The sequence below is a fragment of the Diadema setosum genome, chromosome 19, assembly GCF_964275005.1.
Source record: "Diadema setosum chromosome 19, eeDiaSeto1, whole genome shotgun sequence".
Taxonomy (NCBI): domain Eukaryota; kingdom Metazoa; phylum Echinodermata; class Echinoidea; order Diadematoida; family Diadematidae; genus Diadema; species Diadema setosum.
Window position 1 is genome coordinate 25,698,259 of NC_092703.1, and position 24,667 is coordinate 25,722,925.

A 24,667-nucleotide genomic window follows, 5' to 3' on the forward strand; every position below is an offset into this window, starting at 1 on the left:
CGGATACCTGTTAAAACAAAAACAAAACAAAACATACAAAAACAAAGACAATTTAAGCGCACAGCTACAAGTATGATACCTGCCTTTACCACATTGCGATATCATATACATCATGTAATAAAGAATTAAGTGCAGTCCCGAGAAATTTATTTTGACTGCAAGAGTGGATGCAATTGAAAGTTGTCGTATGTTACTCATTTTATTTTCTTGAACGATTATTTCCTCCCATTATGATGAATTAGTATCCGTCTTGTACTTTCTTCATGCTCTACTTTATTAGATAATTTGTCTTCATGTTAATATGTTTGTACGTGTTCGTGTGCGTGTGTGTGTGTGTGTTTGTGTATGTGTAATTTGTCTTTCTTATCATTGTATAAAGACAGCCTTCTGAAAAAAATGTTTATAACTTATTTTGGGATTATTGTGAAGGAAAAAAGCGACTAAGTGGACAGTTTCAAAATGTAGGATTACGCAGAGAAGAAATTGAATTTGTTTGAATTTGTGATGAACGTTTGAAGAGCTGTATATATAATTGGTCGCGGGCATCTAGCTCGGCTTATGAATAGGTTAATGATCAAATTTCGATGAAATTACATCAAAGCAGTTAGATTTTGTGAAATATCGTCGACCAAGATCTATGAGTAATTCTTCATTAATATTCCACAGTTGCATAACTCAGACGTACGAGATACATCAAACATGATTTTTTTTTTTTCACCAAAGTTTTTCGAAGACTATTTCACAACTTTTATCTTAAAGCTCGGGAAATTTCTGTTTAACCTTCTTCATGGGGCACATTCCACAAAAGTCTTCTATGAAAGTGCAAGGTTGTTGAAAGTTATGTTATCCAGAAACTTAATTATGTAGAATTGGAAAATGCGTGTTAGGAAGATAATTGATACAGGCATATCCTACTAGGTAATTATTTAAGATCGAGGGCTGTAACACATGTTTAACATAATGCATTTGTTAATGGAAATATATAACAAGGCATTCCTGCAGTCCAAGCATGGTGAGTATATAGGGTGCTTAAATAGGAAGACTTTTGAGTTTTTTCACTTAATATTTTATTTAACAGGAAATAGTCGAGCACTTTCACCATTATTTCACATATTACATGATGAACCGTATTATGAAAGATTGCAATTACACATACGTCAGGTTTATTTGATTGCTTACAGGTGAATAAGAACTGAGACATACATGCACGAGGACTGGGAGGGTGAGCTGATTGTGTGTGTGTGTGTGTGTGTTTATGCACTTACCCATGGTGTAAAACAAGGACGCACATACGAGCTTTTCATTTAAACCGAGGACACACAGAGAACCGAGGACGTCCTCGGTACGTAGACCATTCCAAATGGTCTGCTTTTGCATGCTTTTGCATGTAGGGTTACATGTTTGTACATGTAGGTCCTCGATTAGCATTATTGTAAAAAGTCCTCGGTTGGATGGTAATACATGTATACGAATGAGTCCTCGGTTGACAAGACTCCTACTGACACACAGGTCCTCGGTTATGTGGTAAAATTCTTATGGGTTAAAACAGGTCCTCGGTTTCCACCATAGACGCGTATGTGTGTGTGTGTTTGTGCGTGTGTGTGGAAGTATATGAGTGCATGCACATCTATATTTTGGATGTGTGCTTTAATTAGAAGATGTATGGTGTAAGGGATGGTACAGTATTGGTGGAGACGGAGATTGAGGTTTTAACTTTTTGCGAGATACTATAAGAAATTGTTTATGAAATGTTAGAGAGCATACCATTCTATATAAAGAGGAATTCGAAGTTTACTTGATGAAAATCAGCTATGAAATGACTGACATATCCAAAAACAAAGTAAAACAAAGCGACCCCAATGAAAGGTGGGTCCACCTTTTATTAGTATCACTTTGTTTTGACTACCTCAGCCATTTCAACACCAATTTTCGTCAAATAAACGCTGAATTTCTTATGGAAATACACGCCCTTTCATATTTCTTAAGAAGTTTCTCATTATCTCACAAACAGAAGTAAGAAACTTGAAGCCAGGTCTCAACTGAAACTATACCATCCCTTTAAGTGTGTGCGTGTGTGTGTGGGGGGGGGGGGGCGGAGTTACAAAATCAAGATTTTTCACTCATATCAATTTTTTTTTTCAATGATGATCTACAAAATTAATCTTGAATATGCCTGTTTTCTCTCCCCGAGAATGATGCAGCTTTTGCAGTTTGTGATTTGGTTTTTTATACATTTTTGTACTTTGTACAAGTATGTATTGGTCAAACACGTAACTGAATGAAGTTGAGACATTTATCATGATTACATTGCATATGATTACTGAAGTGCAATACAGATGGTAAAAACATAATACAAATCAATTTAAACACTCTATCTTACACACATGCGCGCACACACACAGTCATGTAAAGGACAAGATGGCAACTATAAAGTGAGCGTCACAGATAGATGACTTAGAACTTTTGTTTTCGTTCTTGCATTCTTTCTCTCCTTTTTTAGGGACACATTGACATATTTTTCTCTCTTTTTTTGTTTCTTTGCGTATTAAAGCATTTCTCACTCCAAATTATTGATACTTTCAAGAAATTAATTTGATATTCAAGAGATTATTGATACTTAAGACGTCAGGCAGCTTTTTTTTTTTTTGATACCCAAATTCAACTTCAAGTGAATTAATAAGCTGCTTTATTATCAATTTATCATTAAGTCGTCGTGTGGTCCCATTCATTCTTCACTCTCTCTCACTTACTCTATACAATTTTCTGGCGAGTTTATTATACTTCTTTAGCTACAATTCAATTTCACTTTGTGAAATATTGAGATACAAAATCAAAGTATTCCATTCACCGCAGTGCGGACTAGGACCGACAGAATAATTTCATTCCAGAGATTACGACGTACACGTACACTGACGTAGAACATGAATATACAGTATGTATATTCAAATGCTATAATCATACAGTGTATGTGTTTGAAATGAAATACAACGAAACGAAAGAACGAAAGGAAACGGCATAGACAACAAGCACAGTATAAGAGCAAATTTATTGGTAAAAGTTTTGGATAAAGGCACAAGTGCTCATTGACACTGCACAGACACGAGCACAAAAATTACGGTGCATAGGCTTTCAAATTTGTTATCTTGTGTTATGATTTACGACATGAAACCCAGTAAATTTAAAAGAAAAAGAAAATTGAACGATTTGAATTGAATGTTTAGGTCTAACGTAACATGAAGTCTTTAAAGGTTGTGAAGAGAAGCAAACTATAAAAAAAAAAAAAAAAAAACTCGCGGACATTTCCTCTTGTCGTCCCTTCCAGACAGGGACAAAGAAGATAAGTACTAAGATTGAAGAGTTTTATTGGAATATGGGCTAAGCCCCATTTATTAAACATTTCAAAGTAAGTCCATCATCAGTTAGAGCAAAATTAAAGCGTTCCAGCAATACCTCACTTGTAACACAACAATCAATATTTTTGAAGTTATGATTAAAAATATTCTGTATGTTCTCATTGTTTTCGTTGTTTTTTAGCAGCATTAACCAGAAATATCTCAACTTAACAGAAATTGATTTAGCTCGCATTGCGATAAAACTCTTCACTTGTATACCCCTCAACCTAAAAAAAAAAAAAAAAAAAAAGAAGGACACATTGTTCCTGTTTGCACTAAATACTACACATCAACTCGTTGTCAAAGTCGTTCTCTTCGGTTGTCAGACGAAATGATTCAGCCCCAGCATGTTATAAAGGCACATGCAGGGAGCTTTTGGGTAGCGCGACGATATTTCTTTTATTAGGCATTCATTTTACACATGAAGTGGCGAACCTGGTCGCCGGTGCAAGGGAGATCGTTCCATCTTGCGTCACTCCCGTACCGATTCATGTGCACGCAGTCTTCGCGACCCTGATAGTTGTCCGGCTGGGTGGGCTTCCAGGCTCTGAATTTGAAGGGCGTTCCGTCACTCCATTCCATGGTGCCCTCCTTCCGAATGTCATTCAGTCCTAGCCACATCATTGCACTTTGCTGTCGAGTGAGGGCAATGTGGACATTGCGCATTTTTTACATTGCGTAATATATAAAAAAAGGTAATCCAACTTTGGAGGTATACAATTTTATAATAGTCAGCTATGGAGAGCGTAATGTTAGTTGTGAGGAAAGGGGAACTCTTCCTCTTTCCGTTGATACCTAATTATGTTGACAGATGTCATGCACGACTGAGCACATGAACTTTAAAGACAACAATGACAAATTGCACTTTTTCCAAGTTTGCGTGTTATTGTGAAGGAACAATGCATGTCTCACCTTGCTCACTGCATGGGCGAGATCTGTCGTTGAAAGTGGTCAAATTATCAGGCCAGCCTGCACTACTGCAAGTTCGTGTTTAGGGTTTCTTTTAATCTTTTATGGTTCATAACCTTCGACGTTGCCATGTTGTCGGTAACTTGGTTCTTCCCATAAAGGGTAAACCATTATCCATTTTTCTCTCCTCATATTCAAGACATGGTTTGTCGCTGCGAACTGTGTTTTGAATATTAACAGAGAAAATGGACTATGTGGGTTGGCCTCTGTGTGAGCGACCAAGTTATCGGACAGATGGCCATGTTAAAGGTTATGGACCATGTAGGAGAAACCCTAGACACAAATCCTAAACATAAACCTGCATTCGTACAGGCTGGCGTATTGACCGCTTTCATTGACAGGTCTCATCCATGCAACACGTAAACTTGGGAAAAGTGCAATTTGTCATTGTTGTATTTAAAGTTCATGTGCTCAGTCATTCATGACATTTGTCAACATTAGGTATCAATAACGTTTATTGTTAACCTTTCCTCACAACCAACATTGCGCTCTCCATAGCTGATGATTATAGAATTGTAGCCCTCCAAACTTTTTATACTCTCTGAATATATATATATATATATATATATATATATATATATATATATATATATATATATAAATGTTGCAAATTCAAGAATCACATTTAAATGTAGCGATTACGGGGCTTAAAGAAAAAAAAAACTGTGTAACCCAAACAACAAGAACAGCAAAAAATAGCATAATTACGTTGAACACTGTTGAAAAAAGTTCATCTTTCCATGAAGTACTTGATTAGTGAATAGTGAATATGAAAGACCAAACAACAGAAATGTGGTTTCTAGGGTTTGACACCTTAATACCTAAGCAGTTCTCGCGTGCTTGCAGAACTGTCGATTTTTACTCTAATCTACTAATCTATAGAAATGTATAGTTATTGTATAAGAAGTGTGTGAAAAAAAAAAACACAAAACAAAACATGCCGTAATAACACGACCGTTGAGCCGTCGAGTAATGACGAAAATGCGAAATAAGGCTGTGTCACACCTTTCCGGGCAAGCCTTGCGTGCGACTTGCGAAGAACAATTTTACTACCCGGAGGTCCCCGCAGATGATCCGCACATGACAGTACCTAGCACGTATCTCACCCGTAGTCGCCCGGAGGTGAGCACGCAAATCCTTTTAACCCGCAACCATGTTTAGGCCCTGTCACACCTTTCCTGGCAAGCTACGCGGGCTTGTTGCGTGTGGGGATTTTCCAGCATACCGGACAATTTCTGAGGGCGGACAAGGATTTGGGCGAGTCAGTGCATGTGTCTTACTTGCTGGACGCGTTCTACTTAATTTCTACTTGCGGGTATTCTGTGTGACCTGCGTGCCAGGCGCGTGGGGTATGACAACTCAGTGAAGGAATTCCTCTGGAGGAACGGCAGAAGGCCCTCAGAATGTCATTATCTTGGCCGCATACGAGGACTGCGAAGTACCTAGGTAGGAGTTGCCTGCGAGGTGCTGCCGCTAAGGGCCTCCTACTGGCGTTCTGCGTGGACCTCTGCTGGCAATCTCCGCGACTCACCCGGATAAAGTTTTAGTCATGCTCAAAACTTGGCTGCGGGTAAATCGGACTTGCGTGCGCATCTCCGGGCAACTACGGGCGAGATTCGCGCTAGGTACCTATCAGGTGGGAACAACTGCGGAGAGTTCCGGGTATGCCGGGTAGCAAATTTGTTTCCCCGCAAGTCAACCCGCTAACCTTCCCCAAATACGATATGACAAGGCCTTGAGCATGCTCAAAACTTGTTCCGAGTGAGTCACAGGGGTTCGCCCGCTGAGGTACACGTAGAACACCAGTAAGAGACTCTTACCGGCAGCACCTTGCAGGCAACTCCAGCGTAGGTACTGCGCAGTACCCGTAAGTCACTCGTAACAGAAAACGGGCAGGTTTCAAAGCTCCCACGCAGATCACACGGAAAACATGCAAGTAGAAGGCAAGTAGCACGCATCTAGCAGGAAAGACACAAGTGCGAAACTCGCAAACATTCTTGTCCGCCCGTAGAAAATTCTCCTGCGTGATGGAAAATCCCTACTCGCAACAAGCCCGCGTAGCTTGCCCGGAAAGGTGTGACACGGCCAAAAGTTCACCGGAAGTACTACAGTGTCTGAGCTTACGCGATCGTGGCTGCTACGGAATGTTTTCGAATGCGAAACATTCCGTGGCAGCCACGATCGGGTAAGCTCAAACACTGTAGTACTTCCGGTGAACTTTTCGTTAGGATTTCTCATTTTTGTCATTACTCAACGGCTATCGTGTTATCATGGCATTTTTATCTATTTATTTATTATTATTATTATTATTATTATTATTTTATTTTATTTTTTTTTTTTGGGGGGGGTTCACACACTTCTTATACGCGCGCAGTTTCCTCAAGACCGATTGAATGCTATGGTAGGCCTACTGCTAGGACACGATTTGATCATCACATACTATACTGCAAAAAGTCAGGTGTTTAACACCGATCTTGTGTCAAATTTCCGGTGCTCATTATTTATAGTGTTAGATTAGCACCTCTAGGTGTCATTTCAAAATATGAAATTGTATTTTGAATAGTTTTTACTTACTGTTCTTCTTGTTCAATTTGAACCTCAACGAGACAATCAAGAATTTCTGATAAAGTATTTGATTTTTGAAAAAAAAAAAAACGGTGTGAACACATTTACAAGGCAGTAACACCAGTTGATGGTCTCTTAGAAGCTGGACTAGTGTTATACCATTGGCATTAATAACAGCAATATCAAATCAACACAATGCGGTCTCATTATTGAATTAACACCAGCGCAGTGTCAAAAATATCACCACCTACACTGTCAAATTAACACCACGAAGTGCCAAGTGTACACCATCACAACATACTTTCTACACCTGTGGGTGTGGTCCTCTATTGACACTTGATCGATGTTAGATTTGACACCCATCGTATTAAATCTAACACCTACGTTTTTGCAGTGTAGCAGCGTTTCATACTCTCACTACTGAACGGGGGAGGGCGCTTGCGGTAATAAGTATTATACCAACTTTTATTATTTCACACTCTTTGATCTCGAAGTGGGCCTACTACTTTCTGGTAAATCGTGCCAGACAGACAAATTGCTTGGTAGATCTTTTCCAGTGTAAGCAAGCAAATTTCAAAATGGTGGAAGATGATTGTTAAGGCCCTGCCGAGTACTACATGTATATAGTTTTGACTTAGCCTATTAGAAGTTCCATTCTTTGTGAAAAATATTCTTACCCCCAGCCCACATTGAGACTTGAAGTAGTTGTACACAAAGTTTTGTTCCCCCTGGGAATGGATGGACGCCAGGTGAGCAGTGGCACATGGGCAGGTGATCGGCCTGAATGTCTTGCAGCGGTTTTCGGCGCCGTTCCAGGACAAATGTTGGTTGAAGTACCTGGCATTCACGATTTAAAAAAAAAATACCATAAATCTATATACAATGTAAGTAAGTCGATTAAAAGAACAGAGAAGGAAACAGGCGACAGCCACCAAAACACTAGTCGAAATCGTAAGCGATGAACAACTGAAAGAGCTGGAGGTCATGATACCTATTTGTCGAAATCAAAATATCCTGACTTTATTGTCGATGAGGCTACTATCTTTCAAAATTTCAACAAGTCGTAAATATATTATAGCTTTCAGCAGTGCATAATTACACCACATCTGTTTTCTTTGCTTCTTTTGTTTTCTTTGTGTGTGTGTGTATGTGTGTGTGTGTGTGTGTGTGTGTTCTGCTGTTGGTTTGTGATCTCAGCAACACTGATAGGCCTATAAAACGAGGAGAGAAGATAATATAAGCAAATTGCATGTAGTTACGCTTCGAAGGTACCCAGCACCACCACCATAACAACAATAACGGATATTCATTCAATACACAAAGACGATGTTGACTCTAAGATATTCAAAGGAAAATTCCTACTCAGAAACCGTACAAATTCAACTTTTGAAGAGAGTTTCCGAGTTATCTTAAACTTTTGTTGATGTGTTCTACTTATATTGTTACATTGTTAAGCCATTTACAGTATGTTTATTCTGGTTTCATTCCCCTTTAAAAGACATTAAAATAACAATGTTATGAATGGATCAGAAAGTGAAGGGAGAGATAGGGGGAAAACAAAATATTCACACACACTCAAAATATTGGTTTACTGTATACACTGTATATTCAAAAATATTATTGAACTTAGATGAGAAGGCTACTATTGTCTCTTACTTGTAGCAATGGCGACCGTAGGTCCTCCAGCCAGATGGGCAGGCGGCCTCTGCCCCTCTCGGCCCGGTTAGCATTCCGGTTAAGAGCACGATGAAGAGAGTAGTGGCAGCGAGCTTTGGAGTGGCCATCACGATGTCGGGCTTGGAGAAACACAAGTTTGGTGATCAACCGTCTCGATGTGTCTTTCTCCTGCAGAAATAACCCATATTTATACGATTTCGCCCTTGCAAAAGTAGCGGGATGTGACTTATCTGATATGGGCTTAGTTCTCATGTATCACGTTTTATCCACTTGACGAAGTGCCAATCACAAACAGCTTTCTGACGCGGGTAAAGAAAAGGAATCATGAGAAACCCAAGGTATCATCTTAACTCACCTTTTGATAACTAACATTAGTTTCCTATTTTCTATTCACATCACAGACACGCACATATTCAAAAATAAAGAAAATATCTACTTACAGGAACTTCGCAGTTCAAATGTATGTTAGCTTATATTGTTTCACGATATCCTGATGTTTAATACGTGACGAAGAGGATATCCAAATATGTCCAAATATTTTTGTCATTTATCTTCAGATTACTTCGATACGTCTACAAAAAAAAAACTTTCAAAATAATATTCTGTTACTGATGTCATCTGTCAATCATTGCTACAGTACTAATTTGTAACCATATTATTAATAATAATGAGTAGTCCACTTGACAAAGTGCCAATCAAAAACACCTCTCTGACGCGTGTTAAAAAAAAATCATTAGAAACCCAAGGTATCATCTTAAATCACCTTTTAATATACATGTATAATATTAGTTTTCTATTTTCTATTCATATCACAGACACGCACATATTCAAAAATAAAAAATAAAACATTATCTAGTATACTTAAAGGAATTTCGCGTAGCCAAAAGAATATCTAAATATGTGTCATATAATTATTTCAAATAGTATTTTTACTACTCTTCTTCAAATTACTCCGATACATCTTGCAAAATAATACTTTGTTAGGAATGTCATCTGTCAATCATTGCGAAGATACTGATATGTAATCATAATAATTATTATGTGATCTTGCATCACAATTAAAACCAACAAAAAGTAGCCAGATATGGATTTTAAGTTAAGGATAGATACTGGAAAAGCAGGCTCTAAGCTTTAAATTGATTTATACCTCAATTCAAATGGACTTTCCTAACCCATTTGAATAATAGAAAGAAAGTATACACTCTGGAGAAGAGTTTACTGAGAAAACATAGAAAAGAGGTTCTCAAGTTTTGGGTCTATTAAGTCCAGTGTCTAATCTTGCCCAACACTACTCATACTCTGTGCAGTATAAAATGGGACAAAAACAGGAAGTGTAACTCTATAACAACCACAATGAAGGGATCATCAGATTTAGCTGAAATTTGGCACACTCTATTAGCACACTCTTTCCATGACTATCACAATACCAACTTTCAAAACAGTAGCAACATCCTTTCAAAAATTACTAGAGTTGAAATTGAAGAGTGTTTAGAGGGTTTTCAAGAAAAGAAAATGGGCCTGTAAGATTTATAACTTATCACTTTATTGTACAAAAAAAGGTACCAGGAAAAAATACAAAAATGTGATTTCCCATTCGTTATATGATCCCAAAATATAAGAATTATGTAGAAGAAGAATGGTTCTTCAAGAAAATATTAAAAGCTTAACTAGGCTGACCCATTTCACCTATTTAGAGTCCTCACATAAAATCGGGATGTTTTACTTTTTGTTGGTTTTGTGATGCACGGTTTTTCTATGATATTGATAATGATAATTAGTCTAAAAAATATTAGAAATATTATCATAAGATATATGACACTTATCACAATTTTCATTTGGCCATGGAATATATGATTATATATTATTATTGTAATGGACATGTTAAGGTTATGACAAACACCTGTCAATCAAGTTAAACCGTGCAATCTGACTCTGACATGTACATTGGTGGCATAAGGAAGTGGGATGTTTTTGAGATGATACCATAGCAGGATTTCTGGCTTGTTATTATCTAACGTCAACATAATTTACGTCTGTGTTTCCCTGTATGGTGCTATAATATGATTGAGAGATCATAATCAGTGTACCATGAAGACTGCAACCATCATTATCTGACGTCATAATGATTGGCATTCTGTGATTCTTTGCCTGGCGCCATGATACGATCGAGCGCGAAGTATCATATTCAGTGTATCATGGAGAGAGAGAGAGAGAGTAGATCCACTATTATCTGATTATGATTTACAACTGTGTTCCTCTGTATGGCGCTATGATATGACTCGGCAGGAAGTATCATAGGTATAATGAAGAATAATACCGGGCTTGAATTCTTTGTTTGTTATTAGGCCTATCTGATGTCATTATGATATCTGTGTTCCTTTGTATGGCGCTGAGATATGATTGAGGAAGAAGTATCATCTGTTATTATTATTTAAGTGCATTATGGCGAATGAAACCATTCATTATTACCCTTGTCTTGATGCCACATGATTTACGACTGTGTTCCACTGTATAGCGCTATGATATGATGAAAGCAAGAAGTATCGTTATTTGTATTGAGTATGTTACGAAGAATGATACCCGACCAAGACTTTTACTTGATATTGTTATCATCATTCTAGTGTCCTTTGATTTACAACCACGTTTCTCTGTCATGTCTGTAAGGCGCTATGATTTATTAAGCAGAAAGTATCATACGCGTGCCTACTAAATAAATAGTTATTGGTTTATTCGAAATTTTGTATCATAGGAGATTTTGAGACTTAGACTCCTTTGCTGCTTGTTTTTTCTCAAGCTCTACGAATTTATAATGCTGATATCCTAGCAGGGAAGTTCAAATTCAAACCATGTTAATGTTTCGTCAATTGGCCTACTTTAGTCATAGTTTTCTCAAGCTCTCGTTAATGGTCATGCTGTTTTAATGGATTCAGAGCGGTGCATCACGTCACACAAAATCTCACTCTTTAGAAATAAATGCAGTAAAAATGCCCCCATATTGCCACCAGTCCTGAAGAGAATCCAGAATACCGCAGCTCGTCTTGTTCCTCGCACCAACAGTGACCAAGAAATCCGACCACATCATCCCAATCCTTCGCTCCCTTCACTGGCTCCCATGGTTCAAAGGATACAAATCCCATGCAGTACACACCCTAGATAGATCTCTGAATTATTAGTTACATCCGTGTCCTGCGATCCATCTATGTATTAGACCTGTCCCCATACCACGTATCCGCTACCATGCTTTCACCGTCGCCGCGCCTCAACAGGGTAGGCCCTACTTTGGACTAAGCTCCCCCTTTACATCAGAATCTTCACCCTCACTAGATATATTTAAAGGGCCCCTGAAATCCAAATGCAATCCCATGTTGATTTGTGTTGATTGATACCCTCAACATCACTTTTGTGGTGAAACGAATATCTAGAAACATTCCAAATATTTTTAACGATTTTTTCTTCCATTTTTCTTCAGATTACTTGGGAACGCCTACAAAAAATCCTTCCAAACCAATATTACTCAGATGACCTCATCTGTCAATCATTGCTAAAAGTACTGAAATGTTTAACAAAAGACATGGGAATACACCTTCTCCTCGACTCAGCATAACTTGCATATTTCTGTGATATTAATGTGACTAACAAAAGACATGGCGTTTCCAAGTAATCTAAAGAAAAATAGGAGAACAAAAATCGTTAAAAATATATGGAATGTTCCTAGATATTCGTTTCACCGCAAAAATGATGTTGAGGGTATCATAAATCAACACAAATCAACATGAATTTGGATTTCAGGGGCCCTTTAAGACCCTGCCGAAGACCCATTTAATGAAATCAATATAATTGGAAACTATTATGACACACACACACACACACACACACACACACACAAACGAACACACACAAACGCACACACACACACACGAACACACCCACCCACACACACACATTCACACACATATTATCATTGCGCTGAAAACACAATGATTTTTTCTTTTTTATCAAATTTCATTTACTCGACAGTTATCATGAAATTTATGACCATTATTATAAGGAATGATATACTTACTTCGAGTAGACCCAATGGAAAGGCACGTATATTCTCAATTTATTTGAAAGGATTTTGAATTAACCCATGCTATTTGTGACAGTTTTTGTTGCTTTAGATCCAAATCGCAATAACATCTAGTGTCACTCAAAGATGTCCCTTTTTAATGGCAAGGAAAAGGACAAAAATGAAGAAACAGTTAAAAAATTATAATTTCAGTCGATGGAGTTCCTTCATCGTTTAGGGCGATCATTAACTCGCCCACTAAATATGTCATAGTAAAAAATGAAACTACAAACTATCAATCAAAAACTTAGAGGCCCGAATTCACGAAGGTGGTACAAACGAAACCATGGTCTAAACCATGGACAAAAAGCATGGAGCGCCAAGTGTCAAACAGAATATTTCGTTACGAAATTGGTTATTTCGTCGACAAAATGACTGTCTCGTTAACGAAATTATCATTTCGTGGACGAAATGTTCATTTAGTTACAAAATGTTGTCATTTCTTTACAAAATAATCATTTCATCGACGAAATGACTGATTTCGTAGCGAAATATCCCATGCGACACATGGCATTCCATGGTTTTTGTCCATGGTTAAACCATGGTTTCATTTGTGCCACCTTCGTGAATTCGGGCCAAAAAGACCATTGCATTAAATTTGATGACTGATGAAAACACAAGTTAGTATACGACTGCGTTGCAGCATTGGGGTAAAAAAAAAATAGTTAAAAAGAGGATGAATGTGAGACAGAATTTGCCCTCATCAAGAAATCTCTTTGTACCAGCTCTTATAATCGTTTGTGATTTATGAGCGATACACTTTGACATGGATACCGCTAAGCATGGTAGTATTAGATATCTGTTTGCACAACCCTGTCTTTTTTTTTTCTTCTCTCTTTTCAAGTCTTTTTAATAACAGCCATGTATGGGAAAAGATAACCCTTGGTATGAGTGTTATGGTTATATTGTCGATAATTTGTTAGTTTTGCGCGTCTCATCACAATACGGATAAAGATGGCAGCGTATAGCAAATATTTGAAATTTCATGAATTTGGAGATTTTTTATTTCGTAACAATCTGCTCGTAACAAGGAAATATCAATCATTGACTTCACATCTTTTCAATTGCTTCTTTTCTTTTTTTTCTTTTCTTTTTTTTTTGGGGGGGGGGGGAGATGATTTCTGGTCAATAGTTGGTAGAGTTTAGGTAAACGGTCCCCAAGATTATATTTGTGAGAATAAAAATGTTCAATACATCGTACTGTTTGTTTGTTTGTTTGTTTGTTTGTTTATTTGTTTGTTCATTTCCATCTGAGAAGATGGTGGGATAGCCATATTCAGCTATTCAGATCGTGAGGCAGACGCGCTACCGACTGAGCCAACTCACCGCCCTTAAACTTCCCATACATCTCATATATGCAGCAAGCCTTGATAGATAGAGTATGGATTCACAGTATAATATGGAATCATTGTTTTGTCAATAGTACAGCAATTGGAACCTCCTGCCCTTATCAAACACATCGTTATGATCGCCGAAGTCAAAACGATACCAAAAGATACCAAAACGAATAAAAATCAATTTCTTACCTCTAACTTGCTCACATTTTCAGTTTTTAACATGTTTAATTTCTGCGTTCTTGTCAAAACATTGTTTTGACCGGTGTGCAATTATGAAAAAAAGAATATCATGTGAAAATACTTTCCATATTTAGGATACACCATTGATTCCCAGGAGGACCTAAGTTTGCTATTGATATTGATGTGGTTTTAGTTTTAATCCTTTTTTTTTTTTGTTCATTGTATGCGGAAGTTGACAGGCATTGACCTAAAACTCTAGGGTAATTATTATGCAACACACGTTCAACTGGTTTTTGCAGTGTTTTTTTTTTATAACAAACTTTATTGCTGTAGACATAATCTCAAACATGGCAACAAAATTCTGTCTATGGCATCAATTTATCTATTCCCGGTACTTCTGATTTTGTTTAGAATACCAAAATGACACTATAGTGTCAAGGTTTTGAATTTGGTAAACCTGTGTTTAAGTACACGAATTGAAATAATATGCATTAACGAAAGACACACTATGAAGAAAAAAAAAGACAAATAATAAAAAATGATATTCGTATATTGCAGATATGTGTTATCTTTTTAGCTACATAAAAAACAAACAAACAAACAACGTACAGGACTGGTGTATGCAACATACTATAAATTCCAGTCATACTATTTCTGTCCAACTTGAAAAGTACAACGTAGATATCTTATGCTATATTATCTAATAAGCTAATATATTAGATTTAATGGCACTGTAATTTTTTGGCCATTGATTCAATTGCAACAACAAAAGTCACAGATTAAACTTGGCTAGAAAGTTTGGTATTTGATATATTGTATCAATTCTTGTATATGTATGATATAAGACACACAAAATTGGGTGTGCTGGTATTTGATTTATGTTTTTTGTTACATTAACACATACATTATGCACAGTACCTTGTAAACACTTAGATACGAGGAACATTAATGCAATTATTTATGACATATCATCTCTTCTAAATTTTCAAATGGTGCCTAATCACTGAAAAATAAAACACACTCCATAATAGTAAAACCAATTCACCGCTTTCCCTCTTCAATTAACATCCTGGTATCTTTTCTGTTCGATTCTGTCACTTGCATAAAAACACACATTTATGTACACTACCCTGTAAGCACTTATGGTATACGAAGAAGCCATAATTCTGTAATCTTACTTATGTTAACTTCTAAACTTTAATGGCGTTGCCTATTAAAGCGAAGACAAGTTCTCCATAATAGCAAAAAGCAGTTCACCAAATTGTTTACATTAACCTCTTGAAGTTATATTACCAAAAATGAATAATGGTCTTGTAAACATTACCTCATCAAAAAATCAAGTTTTAGTATATTCTTTCACTAATGGTGCATGTTCATGACGTTGTGTATTTTGTCTACATTCTTATCTGCTTTTACCATGTTTACTATGCGGAATATACGTTGTTAATAGTCCATTTTCAACCAACCTCCTCACATCTTTCACACAGTTTTTGGCTGTGGATTTTTTTTTTTCGGAGAGGGGAACTGATGCCTCAAATATTCACAGAAGAACGACGTTACAGTTGCCGTGGTGATGAACAAAAATATATAATAAGATTTGTCAACACGACTGAGATGTCCATAATCTACAATTTTAGTCAGATACCTGAGAACATCATTCTATTTGAGAATGAGATTTCTCTGTTTAGAGATGGATCCAACATGACCGCCATCTATGTCATCGTTGTGGTGTTCCAAGTGCGCACACGTGTGCTGAATGCATAATTCATATTCAATTCACTTCCAATCAAATATTACACACGTATATATATATATATATATATATATATATATATATATATATATGATAAAAATAATAATAATATGCTAACGTGAACTGCATAATCGCATTGAGCATTCCCACATGCGTGCGTGAAAGGAGCACCGCAGGAATGGCGGGTTTTCTGCTAGGTGGGATCGGTTTGGAGGGCTCTAACGCGGCGACGGAGCTCGTTCGTTGTTTGCGAGGATCGGTTTTAATACTGCGGCCCGGGATGGGAAGGATGGGAATACGGAGGGTTCCCTCCTTTCTGAATGGAAACTGACGAACCTGAAAGGAATCGACAAGAATGATAACAAGTAATGACATTTGAATGGATGAATAGTCCTCTGAAGGATCACTTCGAGACAAAAATAAGAGTTGGAAAGTGGCAAAACCAGATACACCTAACCACTGACAGAGTTGTTTAATCCCGACGTACAGTACTGTTGTACAGTACCTTTCTGACTTGCTAAATAGCTTTATACGAAAAAAACCGAGGACAGCAACTTTTTCAACCATGTTCATTTCTGATCTTTTACTCTTATGTGGCGTTAAAGATTCAATGTCACTGTTTTGTTTTGTTTTTTGTTCAATTGACATCATTCGGTTTCCTCAGTTCCCCTGAATTCCCTCACATTATTATCAAACAATGCATTAATCATTTACCGTGACCGTAGGCTGTGTTGTAGGCCGCATTATACTGGCCTGTTGAAACACCGGGATAGGCCGGGCCAGTCGCAAGCGGCGCCACCGACGTTCTCCCCTGAACAACGATGGTTGTCTGCCAATTGGAATAGATACCAATACAGATTGGAATTAGTGAAAAGGCAGAAATTATGATATTATTATACACATACATATCATGTGTATGATACACTGTATATATATATATGAAGAGTTTGTTTGCAAAAACCGATAAGTCCATATTTGCCAAATGGAGATATTTGCGATTAAAGGTCAAGAAAAACAAAGAACATAATAAGAAAATTTTGGCTTCTTTTCAAGTTTCAAGTTTCAAGTTTACTTCATATTTCCACTTTCTCAGTGATGGGATTACAAAATGATTGACAATAAAACAAAAGTACAAAACATATACAACCATATATTCTTATGTTTTGACCATAACTTCAAAAATATACCTTTGTATGTAGTGACCAATATATCGCTTAAAAGGTATTATTTTGTACTTTATGACAGAGATCGTACTTCAAAATCTTCAAAAATGGACTTATCGGTTTTTGCAAACAAACCCTTCATATATATATATATATATATATATATATATATATATATGTAATATACTCTAAATGCAATAGATTTAAAATCAATCCGTAAGATTGTGGTTTTAATAAGGAAAAATCAAAAATTGGACTTCAAAATTAGATTGACTTCTAAATCTATCAGATTGAGAATTTCAATCTAACTTTAGATTTGTTCCTCATCTCAATCTAATGAATTTAGAGTATATATATCTATATATATATATATATATATATATATATATATATAAATGTGTGTGTGTGTGTGTGTGTGCATGTGTGTGTGCTCAAATGTGACAAAAAAAAGATGTCATGACACTCCCATGTACTGTACTTTTAATCTTTAAGACGTGACACATGTAACCAAGAACCAAGGGATCTGCCTAAAACTCGGGAGGTAAGAGTGGGCTTGAGTTTCAGGCACTGGGGAGGAAGGGGCAGTAAGAACTCTGTCTCCATGATTCAAAATACTGTGCATATGAGTCTATGTTAGTGTATTCGTAATTGTCGAAGGGTAGTTTTCTGTATTCACATCTTTCAATAAAGATCAATTTCCCACAAAAAATTTTTACGACGCAACTCTTTAGTGTTTGTTTGTTTGTTTGTTTGTTTGTTTGCTTCATTTTTCATCTGAGAAGATGGCTGGTATGATGGGTGCACGTCACGAGACCGACACCCACGAGTCATACAGCCCACAAGTCATACAGTTCACAAGTCATATAGCTCACTAGTTATACAGTCCACGAGTTCGACACTGAGTAAATAAAGCCCACGAGTTCGTCATCAAATAAAATATGCCCACGAGTTATACAGCCCATGAGTTCGACACTACGCACAAAAGGCTCACGAGACCGACACTATGCAAACAATTAAAGCCCACGAGTTCGACACTACGCTTAAAAGGCTCCCGAGACCGACACTATGCAAACAAAGCCCACGAGACCGACACTAGACAAAATAGGCTTACGAGACCGACACATACCGGTATACACCTTCTTAGAAAAAAAAATAATGGCTCAGTCGGTAGCGCGTAAAAGATCCCGCTTCATTCGTTCATCGCAAAGAGCAGGGTATTTAACCAGATGAAGTGGTTCCACCTCACATCCAACTGGACCCCATGGAAGACCAGCTTAACGTAGCTGAATATGGGCTATCGAGCCATCTTCTCAGATGGAAATGACCAACAACCAAACAAACAAACAAACTGAACTAACTCACCGCTCTTGCGATGTGCTGTAGTGTTCAGTGTTTAGAATACCATTTATTTTGTCGTTAATCTTTTCATTTTCTTAGATTGCTCATATACTGTAATGTCAAAACAACGTAGGCCTATTTCTTAATGCAAGCAGACTAGATTTCTACCTGCAAGTAGACACTAGTTCTCATTTACCGTTATTGGTGGAGGTACGGAGCAGCTGAGGCAAGAGGCAGTCAGTGACGCTATGAGTGTGATAAAACTCAGCGCAGCGATGGCCGCGTCAATCCCAATACGGCTCTCCTGCAAGGATTGAAATCAACGTTATTGACAGCAAGAACACATTTGATACTTCACGACGCTTGTATATAAGTGTAGGAAATGTGAATTGTAACCAATCATTCATTTGAAAGGAAACTTTTGTGCTCATTTCATTATTAGTAGTATTTTGAGGGTAGCTCTGGAGGCGTTTGTAGCCTATATAAGTAGGGCCTATACAACGATGTGATATTCATGCTCTCTCATGCAGTCTTACATTCTGCTTTAAGCATAGGCACTTATACACAAACCCTACTGATTGACCTTTACCCTTTTCTGCACCATGAAAAATTACAGCCAATCAGCACAGCTTTTTTTGAAGAAATTTATTCATGATACTCTTCGCATTGATGGATAATGAAAGGATATCACGAGTAAAAAGGACCAACCGTATTATTCAGTAGGAATGGTGACCGGGTTAGACTTCCTTCTGCCTCGTGAATAGGTATCTTCCCAAGGGCAGTGTCTCATGAAACTTGTTGGTCACTGACAACTGTTTTAAGCTACTGAAATCCTTGTATCTGATTGGCTGAGAGCAAATTTGTAAGTGACAAAACACTTTGATGAAATGCTCCACCGATCTCAAAAAGCCATCGCCCTGACCTCTCCAGTCTTTGGCTTTCTTCGTTCACGGCTGTCAGTGCAAACTGTGTGCGCCTTTGAAAGAGGCTAACTAAAAATGGACCTGTCATATCTCCCATGATAGTTAGCACTTAAAAGTATTATTTGCTATTTGCAGATGAAACAAAAACCGAACTTTAGTGCTTTAAAATAGTTCTAAACTGTGAGTTGGGGATAGAAACAGCCACTGTAAAAAATGTTAATCAGGATGATAAATGTTAAGTATTGTTAGAAATACAAAATAATTATGAACAATAGTTATGATAAAATTAATTGTTTCTAGAATAAAGCGTCTATGCAGTTAAGGTTTATTGAGAAAAATTGTGATATCTCCTTACATATTAGGCTTTATTGCAAAATGTCTTATATGATAGGATGCTTTGTGATACAAAAACAAATGATGTACGTAAATTATATGCATCAAATGTGATAATTCGAACATTTTTTAAAATCACTACTCCCAATTAGGTAAACTGTACCTTTAATATACTGTCTACCCAAACCACGTGGGCCATTACGCATTATAACGTATCTATTAAAGGGACTGTACAGTTTTGGTTGACGCCTAATTTCAGGTTTCTAACATTTTTTGGTGAGAGAATGAGAAATCTCTTATGAAATATGAAAGAGCATATGAGGAATTCAATGCTTATTTGATGAAAATTGGTTTTTGAAATGGCTGAGATATCCAAAAAAGAGCGATTCTAATAAAGTGTGGGACCCACACTTTATTACGACCGTTCTGTTTTACTTTGTTTTTGGTTGTTTCTGTCATTCCAAACCAGATTTTCATCAAATAAACATTGACTTCCTCTTAAAATGGTATGTTCTGTACTATAATCATAAGTGTTTTCTTGGTATCTCGCAAAAAGTTAAAAGCCCAATTCTCATCTCCACCAATACTGTACTATCCCTTTAAAAACGGTCAGGTCCTTCCAAAGCCTTGAATAAAGATTACGGCTCTGGTCCCGTCCCAAAAGTATAGCGCCACTTACGATGATGTACGTGCAAATGATTGCGTAATTAATTCCTGGCTGACATATTAACTCGAGCTCCTCTATAGCCGCAAAGATCGACAGACCGAGTAGCTGCGCTGCACAGGCCCCGGACAGTCCAGAGAGAAAGGCGTAAGCTGTAAGCTGGGTGCGGGGGGGGGGGGGGGAGAAAAAAATAATTTGTTTCTCGATTGATCCAGACGTTTTCTATTATGGAAGCCTTGCCGAAGCAATTATAAAGTTTGCAGATTCTGACTATCCAGAAGTTCCCACGGAGCAGCCCTTTGCATGAATTCTGATTTGTTTGTAATATACAGTACATGGTGATTGCAAATACAAGTGTAATATCAAATTTATTGCAACAAACTGCACATACAAGGTGTATCATTTCAAGGGTTTTTCAAAATGCATGTTCATTATGATAGGAAAAACATGTTTATTTGTTTTTCTGCACTTATCTATAGTCTTCTATGTCGTAAATAGGAGATATGAGCAGAGGTTGTTAGTTTGCTGGATGTTAATAACTGAGCTCAAGCAGTTTTGTGGCAATGACACAACGATGTTGTAACCAATTTGAACACTGCCAAAGAAAATGTATTAAAACACACACATTTTTAGTTTAATAACATTCCCTTATTGTGAAGCCGATGGAGTGACGTTCCTAATAGCATGTCAGTATGGCGGCGATGAACAAACAGGAAGGCCATCAGTTCTGTAATTATTTTTTTGAAATCTCTGCAACTTCAAAGCAGCCGAAAGTTAGCTGCCTTTGTGACCAACTTACCTTGTTCTGCCCCGAAGTGGACGCCGAGCCAATAGCCCCGGTGACAATGAAGAACTGTGGTAGGTATACAAGGAAACACACATTCAGCCTAAAACCCAGTAAATATTTCCGGTGCAAGACGTCAATAATGAGCAAAATCTGACATATTTAAGCGGAGAATAGGAAATAAAGTTTCAGTCAAGCGCAAATAATGCAAAGTCGCGGCAAAAATCATAGTATTTTGCAGCAGCTCAATCTGAATTTTTTTCACCGCAGAATCCATGCTATAATTACCTAGATTTTCGTCCATAAATCAAAACTTGTTTTGTATTCATGAGAAAGAACAATACACACTATATTGTTTCTCTTTCAGGTGATGTATTTTGCTTGGTTTTTACCTTGCGTATTGCAATAATGAGCTGTGAAATGTCAAGATATTGTAAATCATTACGTATTTATGCCACCTTTCGGTATGCATACTACTACGATATGAGAGCGCTGCGGTCCGACTGTGGAAGGTAATAAATTGATTGTCTTAAAGAGCGAACCATTTCGTGCCGTGAGTTGGTAATGACCAATTAAAAAGCAAATTATATTCCATATCTAGATATTAAACAAACACTCTACATAATGGACGTGTAGTTTGTTATCGAGAAAAAATATCGGGTAAAAGAATCTCCTATAAATAGGATTTAACACCACATAAGTAATCAAAGGAGTATAATGCGCAATCTTTCCTTTTTTACGATAACCAAAAGGGTTCTCCCAAAGAAATGGCTCCCAATGGGGTACTGAATGTTCCCTGTGCCAGAAGTATGCCTACAGCTGTACGTTTGTACCAGAGTGGTACTGTCTGGTTCGTTCTGGCGTGGTTCCATATATTTGACACTGGACGTATTACTGTACCATAAAACATGATTTAATTATTCGCGGCATGAAATTTTCGTGAATTGGAGCCGACGGCCTTTTTAGCGGCAAGAAATTTTCACGAAATGTCACAGACTATTCAATGCATAATAGCGTAGACAAGAACTTTCACGTGCATTTTACTTTCGCGAATGTTGGCGCTCGCGAATCATGTCGGGAAATTAAAATGCACGCGAACATTTCTCGTTTTACAGTAAGCATAAGCACAGTCTTTACCACCACTCCACTCCAGATGGCGTTGCCAATATAGGACCAGAAGCATTCGAAGACAATGGCTGTCCCACCAAGACCGCTGATTAGGATCCCCATGGTGATTTGCAGGCCCGCTAGGCTTCGGATCTTCATCAGCTTGCGGGTTCGCTCTTGGGTTTCTCGCAGAGAAACTGGGTCGATGGTGGTCGAGATGACTGGCTCGGGGTATGCTACGGTTGCCATTACTTACCAATCTATAGTCAAGAGAAAAACCTTTTAGTTTATGAGATGATTTTAAGGATCATTTTCACTTGATATTGATAGGGTCTTACCTCTTTTATTCACGTGTTTGTTTCTCTGTTACTCAAGGCCGTGTCACACCTTTCCGGGCAAGCCTTGCGTGCGACTTGCGAAGAACAATAATTTCACTACTCGGAGGTCCCCGCACATGACCCGCACATGACAGTACCTAGCATGTATTTCACCCGTAGTCGCCCAGAGGTGGGCACGCAAATCCTTTTTACCAGCAACCATGTTTAGGCCCTGTCCGGGCTTGTTGCGTGTGGGGATATTACAGCATACCGGACATTTTTCTGAGGACGGAAAAAGATTTGGGCAAGTTTTGCCTGTGTCTTACTTGCTGGACGAATTCTGCTTATTAAATTTTACTCCCGGGTATTCTGTGTGACCTGTGTGCCAGGCGCGTGGGGGCTGACAACTCTGTGAACGAATTTCTCTGATGGAATGGTAGAATTCCCACAGAGTGTCATTATCTTGGCCGAATACGGGGACTGCGAAGTACCTGCGTTGGAGTTGCCTGCGAGGTGCTGCTGCTAAAGGCCTCCTACCTGCGTTCTGCGTGGACCTCTGGGGGCAATCCCCTCGACTCACCCGGAAAAAGTTTTGGTCATGCTCAAAACTTGGCTGCTGGTAAATCGGACCTCCGGGCAACTACGGGCGAGATACGCGCTAGGTACTGTCAGGTGCGGACCAACTGCGGAAAGCTCCGGGTAGCAAATTTGTTTCCCCGCAAGTCAACCCGCAAAACTTCCCCAAATACGGTATGACAAGGCCTTGAGCATGCTCAAAACTTGTTCCGAGTGACTCGCAGTGGTTTGCCCGCAGAGGTACACGCAGAACACCAGTAAGAGGCCATTACCGGCAGCACCTCGCAGGCAGCTCCAAAGCAGGTACTTCGCAGTACCCATAAGTCGCTCGTAACAGAAAACGGATCGGTTTCAAAGCTCTCACGCAGGTCACACGGAATACACGCAAGTAGAAGGTCAGTAGCACGCGTCTAGAAGGTAAGACACAAGTAAGAAAATCACAAACATTCTTGGACGCCCGCAAGAAATTCTCCTGCGTGCTGGAAAATCCCTACTCGCAACAAGCCCGCGTAGCTTGCCAAGAAAGGTGTGACACGGCCTTCATATTACCAAGGAGGTTCAAGAGAATGGAGTCACAACTGTCTCATTTCCTTTGCTAGATGTTCGATGCCGCCACTCAAAAATATTTGAAGTATGTGCCAAATAGGATCTGCCACGCAGATAGGAAGACAATAGACTCGTGTCTCACCGGCCACTTTCTAAGAAGATATTTCTTTGTGATGGTAATTACTATCCCGTCGTATAAAAGGTAGGTTGTACTGACATGAGGACGCGCGAATAGAAATTGGGCAAAAAATACTGAAATAAAGATGAAAATTACTCGACTAGGCATACCCGGGCACTAGTCTGACATGTCTATCAATAAAGAATTATACTTGAAGATTATTCCATATTAGTTTCATTTGTGGAAATTAAGGGGAAAGGTGATAAAACCAGCTTTCAAGTATGGTACAGTTTTAAACATTTTCACATGATACAGCTCTGATTTACACTTTTGCACAACTTTTTCGACGGGACTGACTTTTGTTTTACATGCTTTATCATTAAGTGAAATTTCCTTTCATTTGATAAATAAATATGTGAAATATGGCCACATTATAATAACGTTCAAAATGAATCTTCAGATTGCTCAGCAAGACGGCGGCGTCGAACATCGATCATCAAAGGCACAAGTGCACCTGTGGAATTCTTTTGTACATCAATAGAAATCTGACAACTGTTTGAATAATTACAGCCAGTTGGAACTCCAACTCTTAAACCTCCTTGATATTACTCGAAAATTATGATCTAGTGCGGCGTACTGCGGCGTTGATGGAGGCTTCCCTTTTCAATTTTTATCAATATTCATCGAAATCACTCATCGGAAAAGAAGAGATCTGAGAAGTTCCTGGACCTATGAGTTCACGGCCATAACAATGAGTTCACGGCCATAACTGAAGTAATATTCACCTCATCACACTGATACACAAAATAACACTCAA

At 38.1% G+C, this 24,667-nt stretch overlaps 2 protein-coding genes across 2 annotated transcripts; both read right to left on the reverse strand.

Moving 5' to 3' along the window:
* Positions 1-3,794: 3,794 nt before the first annotated feature.
* LOC140243150 (echinoidin-like) lies at positions 3,795-8,832 on the reverse strand. Its single transcript, XM_072322879.1, has 3 exons — positions 8,583-8,832; positions 7,604-7,763; positions 3,795-4,025 (listed from the first exon to the last, which is right to left on the reverse strand). The coding sequence occupies exons 1-3, from the start codon at positions 8,708-8,710 to the stop codon at positions 3,795-3,797; spliced, it is 519 nt and encodes a 172-aa protein (XP_072178980.1). The 5' UTR covers positions 8,711-8,832.
* Positions 8,833-16,243: 7,411 nt separating this feature from the next.
* Positions 16,244-22,416, reverse strand: LOC140242715 (uncharacterized). The gene is made up of 6 exons (XM_072322476.1): positions 22,324-22,416; positions 21,202-21,255; positions 20,418-20,561; positions 18,679-18,786; positions 16,696-16,810; positions 16,244-16,317 (listed from the first exon to the last, which is right to left on the reverse strand). The coding sequence occupies exons 1-6, from the start codon at positions 22,414-22,416 to the stop codon at positions 16,244-16,246; spliced, it is 588 nt and encodes a 195-aa protein (XP_072178577.1).
* Positions 22,417-24,667: the final 2,251 nt, after the last annotated feature.

Coding starts and splice junctions, on each gene's coding strand:
- LOC140243150 (XM_072322879.1), bottom strand. CDS start 8,710: ATGGCCACTCCAAAGCTCGCTGCCACTACTCTCTTCATCGTGCTCTTA. Junction 7,764..8,582: donor TACGGTCGCCATTGCTACAA/GTAAGAGACAAT, acceptor CGTGAATGCCAG/GTACTTCAACCAACATTTGT. Junction 4,026..7,603: donor AGTCTCAATGTGGGCTGGGG/GTAAGAATATTT, acceptor CTCACTCGACAG/CAAAGTGCAATGATGTGGCT.
- LOC140242715 (XM_072322476.1), bottom strand. CDS start 22,416: ATGGGGATCCTAATCAGCGGTCTTGGTGGGACAGCCATTGTCTTCGAA. Junction 20,562..21,201: donor CCACTTCGGGGCAGAACAAG/GTAAGTTGGTCA, acceptor CCCCGCACCCAG/CTTACAGCTTACGCCTTTCT. Junction 16,318..16,695: donor CAACACAGCCTACGGTCACG/GTAAATGATTAA, acceptor GATTCCTTTCAG/GTTCGTCAGTTTCCATTCAG.